This window comes from Eumetopias jubatus, unplaced genomic scaffold, assembly GCF_037043125.1.
Source record: "Eumetopias jubatus isolate StellerSeaLion01/CBP00866 unplaced genomic scaffold, mEumJub1_p1.0 scaffold_7, whole genome shotgun sequence".
NCBI lineage: Eukaryota > Metazoa > Chordata > Mammalia > Carnivora > Otariidae > Eumetopias > Eumetopias jubatus.
The window spans coordinates 55,612,879-55,624,568 of NW_028274813.1; the positions used below are offsets into that span (position 1 = coordinate 55,612,879).

At 34.2% G+C, this 11,690-nt stretch overlaps 1 protein-coding gene across 1 annotated transcript; it reads right to left on the reverse strand.

Moving 5' to 3' along the window:
* Positions 1-6,447: 6,447 nt before the first annotated feature.
* LRFN5 (leucine rich repeat and fibronectin type III domain containing 5) lies at positions 6,448-11,464 on the reverse strand. The gene is made up of 2 exons (XM_088025048.1): positions 10,080-11,464; positions 6,448-7,384 (listed from the first exon to the last, which is right to left on the reverse strand). The coding sequence occupies exons 1-2, from the start codon at positions 11,462-11,464 to the stop codon at positions 6,448-6,450; spliced, it is 2,322 nt and encodes a 773-aa protein (XP_087881174.1).
* Positions 11,465-11,690: the final 226 nt, after the last annotated feature.

Here is an 11,690-nt window from a genome sequence, read left to right on the forward strand (position 1 = left end):
ACTGAGCACTGAGTAAGTTTTAATGGAAAATTTCAACAAGTTACATAAGCTTGCAAAAAATTTTTAAAAATTATTTATAAAAGAATATACCCACTTAATGCTGAATTATGAGACAGGTAACGAAAATCTCACCTGTGTTTCCTGGACAATCTGGTCAACATTAGTCAGCAAAGCATCTGGGAATAAAATTTTCAGTGTCATAAACAAATACACAAATTCCATTTTTAAGAAACAGACCCTAAAACACTTCTCACTGAAATCTTGATAAGATTTCTCTTAACAGAGATTTTTCTAGATTTCTTTTAAAAAAACTTACCTGTTCTTGGGCTAATTGCAATTGACTTTTGTAAATACTTCGTAGTTGTCTATGGCTACTTCCTGATATATAATACTATAAAGGTAGAATTTTAAAAATATTGTCCCAGTTGCTAAAGTGACTAATTATTATTATGGAATGCACTTTTCCTCAAAGAGTTCAAGAAGGGAATCAGGCTTCTCCTCATTTTTCCCTACTCAAAGTTAACATTTCAACTACAGAGTTGCATATGATTAATATGGAAAGATACACCAAGAAAAAGAGAATCCAAAATAGGAACCATAGCTTCACTATGTTCAACATGCAGAGTATTAAATAATCATTTACAATAATCATTATTCAATAGCCCCCAAAATAATATCATGTTTTATGAAGTACCCAGTATCCTCATATAAAACACTAATGTTCTATAGGCAACCAATCTGCCGTTAAATGTCCATATGTGTTCCAGTTGGCTATAAATGTTTAATACCATTACCTAGTCCTGCATAGCACACATTCTATTTCTTTCCAATATGTCCTTTTTTAAAACAAACACTCTTAGTCATTAAGAAGTGACACAATGATAAGAAGAAATATTAGGAAAAAATTATTCTCAGGGTTCACAGGTAAGTGTGATGAGAAAAGTACAAAATACTTTTTTTATAGAACCTCCAGCACAAATATTCATAGAAATTTATAATTGCCTCTGGAGATTAGGTTTTACATGAAAGCAATAATAAGACATGTTTACATTATCCAGTAAAAAAAAATGTTTAGGAAATTACATTATGGTAGCGCCAACACAGGATATTTCATAAGGCCTTCATGTTATTTGAATGATTTATTGGACATACTATGAGCAGAATCACAATATCTAGTTCATGTTTCAGGCAAGATCAAATGTACATCCACTTCCAAACACAAAATGAAAGGGACTTCATGACTTTCTCTGAATGTATTTGAAAAAATTTTTTTTAATTTTAAAATTCATGGACATAAGAGTCATCTATTTGAAAAGAGTGGATGAAATTAGACAAGTTGTCAAGATCATTATCATTAGGAAGTTCAGAAAAATAAATTTCTACTAGAGAGTTTATATCACATTGTAATCTTATAACTAAGTGATATAGCTTGTACAATTATTCTGGGAGAAGTTCTCTGGTAGTTAGCCCATTTAAATATAATTTTGCTACATCAATTACAATCTATGTTGCAAGATACAAAATTCTGTATTTAACTCATTAATTTGCTAAGCATACATATTAGTATATCTATATATTACATATATAGATACGTAAGTATATACTGTGTATATATTTTATCAATGGTAACTTTAGATCCTAAATTTCAACTTTGAGAAATAGCTGACAAAACCAGAAGACAATGGTACACTAGTTATTATACTGACTACTTGTAATATTTGATAAAATTGCAAATACATTACCCTTATTTAACAAGGAAATTTCATACTTAAATAGACTCCTGGGTAGAAACTGCTACTTTCTGTGTCCCACACTTCAGACAATACCACATTTTTAGGAAAACTCAATCACAGTAATACTTTCACCATGCTTTCGATATTAAGTGATCCTCGGTACTGCTATAAGAAGGATTGGTTTTATTTCAGAAAGCAAACAAACAAAATCCCCCAAACCTGACAAAAGTAAGAGTATGTGTAGTCCCAGCATGCATTTATCTAGCATGGGAGAAAAAGGATGGACTAATTAGAAAAGACCGAGCTCTGAAACTATTACAAAATCCCAGGCATTCCTTTTGGTTATTTTCTCTTTTCTCTATGAAATTCTAAAAACAAGGTGTTTCTTATCCATAAATCGGACCCCCAAAAAACGCTTCACTCACAACCATTATAACGTAAATAATAATAATGACTATATAACGATGATGATGATGATTATCATTATCAACTACGGAGGATAAGAAAAATAGCCTTTTCCCAACCAGACCACCTCCGGGTGGACTTCAGTCCTTTCCCAAACACTACAAACACTTACAGACAGAAGCATCCACATTCACTGTTAAAGAAGAAAGACTGGATGCTTCCTCAAACACAAGGGATGACTGAGCAAGGAAAAGAAAATATAGTCTTCATTCTGTATAATATAAATGAACATTGCTTTCTTAGCAACATAAAATAGAAGTGAAATTTTGTCATACCAATAAGAAAATGGGTTCAGATCTGCAGTCCTTGAAAAATGACCCATTTACCTTTGCAAGTCTATGTACAATAAGATGCTTTATGTTTTCAGCACTTTTTTTTTTTTAACTACTGGCATTTAAATGATTGTTGTTAAGCTTATTGTTGTGAATAAAAGGGGAAAATGGGAAAATTTCAGAACTAAGAGGCCATTGTGGATCTTGTGATAATTGTTCTAGTTTTTTACCTTTATAAATGAAATACTTATACTTAGTTTCCTTTCAGTAATACAACAAATAAAATAGTTAAAATTTAGTTTGGAAGTAAGTACTTTGTGAGTGCTTTAAAGTGAAGGAGAAAGTACTTCTCAAGAAAAGATAAAAAGACATTCCTGTAGATAAATGGAACACATTTAATTTTCTTTTAATTTCTCAACTTCTTGTGGGAAAGTATGTATCATTCAGATAATAGACTTGTTATGTCTATAAATGGTTTACAATAGTTCTACAACTAATATTCTAAAACATTTTTAGTAAAATATATCTACAGAGCAGATAAAATCAACTGTGTGAAAGCATGGCCTCAACCTAACTAACTACATTTAATGTTTTTTAAAAAAAATTTAGAAAATAAATTGGTCCCAGTGAGGGTATTTACATATCTAATTTATTTATTTAATGTACCTCTGTTTCAGTCTATTTGTAGGGTCAAAATAAATAGTATTCATCAAACTAAACTTTGTTTCCTTTTAGGATTCCAAGGCAGCATTGGATGCTTCCTCATCCCTTTATGATGCTTGGATATTACATATATTAAATAAAAAGACCTACTTTAATAATAGTTGGACATTTTGGAATTGGGGGACACTTATCCAAAAGAAACAAAAACACAGGAAGACATATAATTAAAAAAAATGTTTGGAGCAAATATCTATAAATATATTGTTTGTTAGTTATCATATTTAACAACCTGTAAGCGTAGTGTAGAATGGCTAAAAATAAAAGAAAAATAATTTAGGACTTGGAAGCAAAAAACAATATGTATAACCTATACATAGTCAGCAACAGCAAACCATATGCTTTGGATCACATACACATAGCTGGTTAAATGAGAAATGCAAGAAATAACAGAAAGGAAAACAGTAAGAGACAGAATTTCTTGCTTATAGTAATAAAGTAGCAGGATCACAAATCAACATTGTGCATATAATCAAAATTCTTACTATTGCACCTTCCTCCCTGGCCCCATTCATTTATTTATTTATCTATCCATTCACTCATTCATTCGAGTAACTACTGTGTTTTGGATATTATACCGGCTACCTTTAAAAACCTCAACCGTCCCATAGATTTATTTTTCAGTAACTTCATACTGAAACTGCCCTGAGCAAAAAGTCTTTCATATACTCGTAAACAAAAACAAAAACATTTGACCCTCTTGATAGGCCAATCTTTCATTGATCTCTCAAAATATAAACTTTTAGAAAGACAGAAACATGAGCCTTTTTATCACTTCTAAAAACGTGTTCATGCATTTGGTTAATATACTCTGAAAACAGTCTTGAGTAAAACTAATAAAAATTTAAATGGTTTCAATGATTTTAGTCAAACAGAATAAATTTCACATGATTAGATATTATAGAGTTCTAAATGTTTATAAGAAATAAAAGATACCGAATTAACGTTTCATTTGAAACATAAACAGAAAATTGATTTTTTTAAAATACAGGCAACTGGAAAATATAAAATAAGCTAATCAGTAGCTTGGAACAGATATGCTAAACTGTGGCCTTTATGCATGATTTCAGAGCCCCCTTGACCACAACCATCATAATGCCAGAGATTTCTTCCTTGGGGATCCACTTGTTTAAGTCTCAAAAGCGTTTATATATTTGGGACTTTTTAATACCATATAGGTAAAAGCTAGGAAAGGGAAAAGCAATATGCTTTTGTCCATCAGCACCTTTTGAAGAATTAAGTAATTGATGTTAATTAGAAATGTTAAATTGGGATTAGAGCATTATTACAGAAATAGTGTTGAAGATACACTTCATTCTGTGTAATGTTTTTGGTTTTATAAAACATGATCACACATGTAATCTCATTTATTCCTCAAAAGAACATACACTTGACCCATGAAAGCTGATTAGATTTTTGAAATGTGAAAGGAAAGCTTTAGAAAGGGAGCCAGGGCAGAGGAGGTATTTATGAAACACCTAAGATAATACTAGCCCACCAGATAATTTTTTTCAAGACTGGTATGGAAAATAATCTCTAACTGCTTTAATTTTACCTGCTTCTGAATGTCACCATGATTAATCGTGTATAAAATGTGTCTGTGTCAAGTTAAAATTAACTGAAGTTTTTACATATGCCTCTAGTAGAAGAAAATTAAACTGACTACCATCTGTGTTTTAATGATATTTCCAAGTGATCTGTAAGAGATATTAAACTTACTATTTAACTTACTCCCATAGAGTATGTTATATAAATAAAGTACATATCTTATTATATCATGGCTAAATTTTTTTGTGCAAGATTCTCATGTGAGCCTTATTTTCAACCTCCCATCCCAAACACCAAAGAATGCCTTAATGTTAACCCCCATCTACCAATCTTTAAAAAAACACCATCAAGTTGCAATATAATGTAAGATTTTCAATGAGTAGATAGGAACATTTATCTATAGATCTTGATTTCAGTGGATATCCAAGAATGCCATATATCAAGGAGCAATATTATTGTCTGACTAAATTTAAGAATTTTTTAATGATGCATTCCCATTAAGCTGCATGATTTCTACTTAAATTTCATCACAGGTTTTGGTTAAAATAAATGCATTTACTCTAAGAAAGAAACATTCCAACTGAGAATTATAGGCAGAAGGGGAAAACAAAACCACTATCTGGTTAATGAGCAATGACTTTATATTGCTTATAAATGTAATAAGAATTCCATTAGAAGTATTTTTTTTTACTTCACTTAGTGATAACAATAGACATTCCTTTGATAATGGGAGCCTGGTATTTTTGTTTCCCTTTTTAACTTACTTAAAGAAAAACATAAAACTCATTCATTCCACAAATGTGTACTGAATGAATGAAAACACCTTCCTGTGCCTAGGGTAGCAGCATACAGAATTCTGGCCTGTGACTTGAAACTGAACTGGATTTCTTTGATAAATGCAAAATCACTTGAATTTTCTTTTGCTCCCCACCAAAAAAGCTATGTCATGGATGAGAAATACCATAAATCCATTAAGGCATCTGAACCAAGAATGTTGTTTAGAAGTGTACCTATTTTAACACTGTCTGGGTATACTTATTGAATATTTTATTTTAAACACCATAACAACACAGAGTTGTTCTTTTTAATATCCGCCTAAAAACAAACGCCACTGGGGCGCCTGGGTGGCTCAGTTGGTTAAGCGACTGCCTTCGGCTCAGGTCATGATCCTGGAGTCCCGGGATCGAGTCCCGCATCAGACTCCCTGCTCAGGGGGAGTCTGCTTCTCCCTCAGACCCTTCCCCCTCTCATGCTCTATCTCATTCTCTCTCTCAAATAAATAAAATCTTAAAAAATATATATATTATAAAAAAACAAAAACAAAACAAAACAAAAAAACGCCACTGTCCTTGAAAGAAAATAGACAATCTACTCACTGAAAAATACTAATCAGCCTAGGTGGTCCTTTATAAGACTGGAGGAAATAGCATTATTTATGTAAGACTTCTTTGTCCAGTGACAAACTTTATTTTGTGCTCTGCTATTGTAGAACCTGGAGGCCAGTCCTAGGGCAGGGAAGGCACTGTCATGTCATGCTTTTACCCCTAAACCATCTTATCTGTGTTACCCTCACATATCAAACTGTACCTAGAAGGTTTATACACCTTGGCTCTATGAGGCATGTATCAGAGTAACAAAGCTGGAATTTCAAATTCCAATTTCCTATATGAGTTTTCAAAATAATTTCTTCATTAAAAAGAAGTAATAGGTTACACCGTGCTTTCCAATATCCACTCAGAATCTGAGAGAGATGCTTTTCCACTATGCCCATCAGAACTGTTGGACTGAATTAACATCGCATTCATAGACATGCTTCTTTTAGAAAACAGTCCACACGTGTTCCGTGAGTTAATATAACAATAGTATTCCTTTAATTCTCCATTCAGGGAGTACCTGAATCTGGATCTGTCAGCAGGCAAAGTGAGAAACTTACTTGACTTTGAATGTGCTCTTTTAGATGTGGGCCCCTCTGTGACAGAATCAGGAGGTCGACTAGCTAACTGCAATGCAGTTGAGTTGTTCCTGTTAGTGTTTTGGGACTCAACATTCGTGACAGCTTCATTCTGTGGTTCAGCACTTGGCTTTGTGCCAGTCTTTCTTTTCTGCTTTTGGGACACAGAAGCGCTTGGAGTCCAGGTAGGAGGCAAAGCAGAGGTAGTGGTAGAGGAGTCCTGACTTGAACAAGTTTCTGAAGACTGTATCACGTTGTCATTGGCAACTTTACAACACTGGGCATTCTCTTCATGTCCCACAGCTTGTTTGGACATGGACTGGGGCAGCGTGACACTGCAGCCTTGTATCTGAGCCCCATTAGTTTGAGAGTAGACATTGCTGACCTTGGTGACCTTGTGTTGCCCGTTATTGTTACAAACCTTATACCGGATCATGAGGATGATGATGAAAACCAGCACAGACGCTACAATTATTCCACCAATAATAATAATCATGGTGCCTCCCAAAAACTGGGACTGCATGAAATGGCATCGCACATAATCCTGTTCCGTCGTAAACTGGATGCAACCTACGACTCTTGTGGCGGTGAGGGAAGTGATGCCATCGTCATATATTGCCAAGACACACAAGTCATACATAGTTCCAGCAGCCAGGTTATTGACAAGAAAAGTTTTGCTCGTAGGAGGTATCATTCTGAGGGACAATGGAATTTGTGTTAATGTTAAAAACAAAACATATAGACACACAGAGCCATTATGACTTCAGTTCTGTTTCATTTTGGTACTCATTAAGATAAGCACATTTATAACAGATATGAAATATGGGAAAATGATCTAATCTTATATTTGCCTAGGTAAAATGGTTAAAAGCCATTGCTGGATTCTGCACTGTATTAATGGTGACTGCACCATGCCTTGACAAGCTTCCTAATTACATTGCTTGGCAAAGCAGAATTCCTAATAAAAGCCACTGCTAAAAAAATCATTTATGACAAATTGCTTTTGAAAGGTGTGACTGTGACATTATCTGACTACTAAACAAATCCATTTAGCACTTACAACACCTCTGTGACTAAAAGCCAATTTGAAGGAAGGGAAAACACTGACAATCGCATTAGAAACCAGAATGGAAATGCATCGGAGTATTTATTTTCCAAATCAGTTATAAGCTGCTATGGAATGGTACCCAGCAAACCTATATTTTGTAACTACGATAATTACTAAGATTAAAGTACTTTATTTACAGATCTCAGCCTTCTCTTATGCCAGCAACACTTGGTTCCCAGTATGTTTTTATCTAAAAATGAGGTTGATGAGAATGTATGAGGAATATTATCTCAAAAACATGAACGGGGCAAGACTGTTGACCAGAGCCTAAATCCCTCATCCTGCCCATTGTGGGCTGATGAAATTACCTTCAGAACAGTTGCTAAGTTTGATAAAAGTTTACAGATACCTCTGAATCCATTGTATCACAAAATTCTTCTGTGGATGCCTTTTTTTCACTAACTTTTTTTTAAGTAGCAACCAAATACGACCTAAACTAAGATTTCATTTAGAGAAAAAAAAAATGCTTGAAACTATATTTTCCCTGAAAGAAATTTTTAGGAAATTTTAAAACTTGGCAATGCTAATCTGTTATACAACCTAGACAATGTGGTCTAAATGAACCAGGAAACTTTTAGGGCACAGTATGTGTTTGTGATTTGTGATCAAAATCACTATCATTAGGGAGTGTATGATAAACACCAGGCATTACTAAGCACTTTATATACACTATAATTTTATTCTTTTTTTTTCTGGAACACTATAATTTTATTCTTACGATGACTGTATGAGGTAGGCATTACTATTTTATTTGTGACAAACACTGAAGTCAGGAAATTTAAGCAGTTTTCTGAAGGTCACATAGAATTTTCTTGTCATAGCAGGATTAGGATCTTAGAATTTGGAAAGTAGAAACTGGCCAATGGCACATTATATATATACAGTGTTAGTAGCTACAGGAAGGTGAGGGGTAGGAGTGCACGTTCTTCTTTGACAATGGGTCAAATAATGGATAACTCAGGTAAAGAGCTGAGTATAAGAAGGACAAACAACTTTATGCTAACATGCATGCATCATAGTCTACATGATCATACATTTAGTGATGAGAGAGATATTAGAAACTGTTTACTTTAATCTCCTGCTTTTAAAGAGGAGGAAATTAAAACTCAGCAATGTAGGACTTTGCCCAGGATCGATCATACAGCTAGCTCAGCCAGTTTTGTTTTTTTTCTACCAGCCCATGCTCATTTAAAAAAAACTCTCTCACTTCCAGACATGGGTGAAAATCAAATTATCTTCAAGAATTCATCTGGGTATATAAGAATTGAGTTGATCTTATTCCAGAAAAGCTTCAAGACAAAAAAAATAGATATATATGTATATTTCAAAACCATGATTTTGCAGTTTCTTAGGAGTAATAATAGTCTATTATGAGTGAAATTATATGAAGAGGTAAAAATGTATATTTCCAACTGAAAATTGGACAAGATGTGACTATAAATCAATGAGGCTGAACTTTAGAAAAACATACCAGAAAATCTATAGTCAGATGCAAATTCTCCATCGAATTCCTTATGAGGAGATTACGTGCTTAACTCCAGTGATACTTTCACTGCTCAAAATATTTATAAACTTTCTCTTTGGAACTGTCTTAAGAACCAGTGTATATGAAACAATACACATGCACATAACTCAATCACTCAAAAAAATCAGTCTCATTATTTTATAGTTACATCCTATTTTTTGACCAAAAATGGCAATACCCATCTTGATCACCCACCTTATTCACAAGACTTGGCTCCAAGTGGCTTTTGCTTGTTTCCAAAATTCAAATTCACCCTCAAAAGACGAAGATTTGCCACCACTGAGGATATTCAAAATAGTATGACGAAGGTTCTAAAGATAATTCCAAAAGTGCTTTGAGCAATGCCAGCATCATTGGGATAATGGAATAGCCTCCCAACGTGACTTCCTTGAAGGAAAGAACACTCATGTGGATGTGTAAGTTCTGGTATGTTTTTGAATTTTTAAAATAAATCAATCTTGTTCTCTGATAGTCACATCTCTTAGATGAGGGGAAAAAAAGTAAGTAAGCAGAATATTAAAAATAAATTTGAACTCTCTAAAAATAACACCATTCAAAATATTTCCCCACAGGTAATCACCTTTCACAAACCTTACATTATAGACTTTAAAAAAAAAAGGAGTACTGTAATTACAACACAGAGTAGCACTGCCAATTAAAACAAACAAACAAACAAACAAAAACCAAGTCAGTAGACACTAACAAGCCCTACATTAAGATGCATGGTAAGTATAAAAATTTGGTTAATTTTTCTTACCTGTAAACAAGGGTGTCATCATAAGTACCATTGTACTGGATTTGGAACATACGTATTCCAGGAATATTCCTTTGAAAATTAAATTTAAGTAGTGCAGTAGATGATGTCGCTTCTGCTACTACAATTTTATCTTGACTCATTTTAGTGTCACCATTACTACTGCTTGCATTAGAACCTGACTTAGTAGAAGTTGAGATATCTGAAGAACCGGGATCAGGCTCATGGATATGGTTTGTACTGTTTAGTAAGTGAGGGAGCTTAATTATATGAAGATCCACTGTTTGTGTTGCTTCACCAGCAGGATTAGAAGCAATGCAGGTAAAAGCACCTGTATCCTTTACAGTTGTTATAAGAATATCAAGTGTTCCATTATCATACACCAGAGATCTTGTTGCATTTGAAATCAGCTTCCCTTCAGGAGAAATCCAGTGAATTGCAGGTTCAGGGTCCCCCCTGGCTTTGCACCTCAGGGTTGCCCTCTGACCTTCCAGGACTCTCATCTCATGTGTATGACGAGTAATGAGAGGAGGCTCACATAAAAACTCTTCCTCAGGAATTGACCAAAAATAGCGGCCAGTTAAAAGTGCTGGAGAAGCACAAGTCTCTAGGTCATCTTCTCTGGACAGACGCCTCAACCACAACAATTCACAATTGCAATGCAAAGGGTTTCCACCGAAACTTAATGCAAAAGTCGATGGGCTGATTATTCCTGAGGTTGCTAATACCTGAGCTCGCTGAAACAGAGGGTCAGGTGGTAGCTTCTGCAACTTATTTGATGTTACATCTAGCCGAGTCATCTTGTGCAAGTGGGAGAAAGTCCCCTTAGGAATGTTATCAATCATATTGTGATCCAAACTAAGGGTGTGCAAGCTAACCATCTTCTCAACAGCATCCCAAGGAATTGTTTCTAAATTATTGTAGGACAGATCCAGCTCCTCAAGGGCAAAGACATCATCAAATGCTGTAGAAGAAATTAAAGTCAGTTGATTGTTGTTCAGTATCAAATGATGGAGATTGGAAAGCCCACTGAACATATCATTTGTAATTTTAGTCAATCTGTTGCTATTCAAATGCAATGCCCTCAAATTTCGTAAGTCAGCAAAAGCATGAGGTGTAATAAAACTTATTGTATTCCTGGATAGAGTCAGGTCCACCAAGCTGGTCATATTGGCAAAATCTTTCCTTTTAATATTTGTAACAAAATTGTCTGCCAACCGCAGTTCCACAGTTCTTCTGTCAATGTTTGGTGGAACAAATAAAAGCCCTTTCTTGGCACAAAGGGTTGCGAGATTAGGAGACAAAATCTGACAGACACAACGCTTTGGACAGATCTGAGCTCTCACTGCTATGCCAATGAAAAACAGATAAAAAAGAAATTTTTCCATTGTAGATCAGATTTAAGAGCCTGTAAGAAAAGATACAAAATGTAGTGTTAGCATCCAATCATTTCACTAATGTTCATATTCCTACTGGAATAATCCTTTGTATGCAAATTGCAATACAGAAATGATTTACTCATTTGTTTACTTAACAAACAAGTATAAAATATCTACTCTGTACTGCAGGGTATAATTGACACTAAGTTGAAAAATACACCATTCCTTGGCCTCA

Excerpts from the sequence above, each read along its gene's own strand:
- LRFN5 (XM_088025048.1), bottom strand. The coding sequence starts at position 11,464 with ATGGAAAAATTTCTTTTTTATCTGTTTTTCATTGGCATAGCAGTGAGA. Across the intron at positions 7,385-10,079 it reads GATGACACCCTTGTTTACAG|AATGATACCTCCTACGAGCA; the intron begins GTAAGAAAAATT and ends ATTGTCCCTCAG.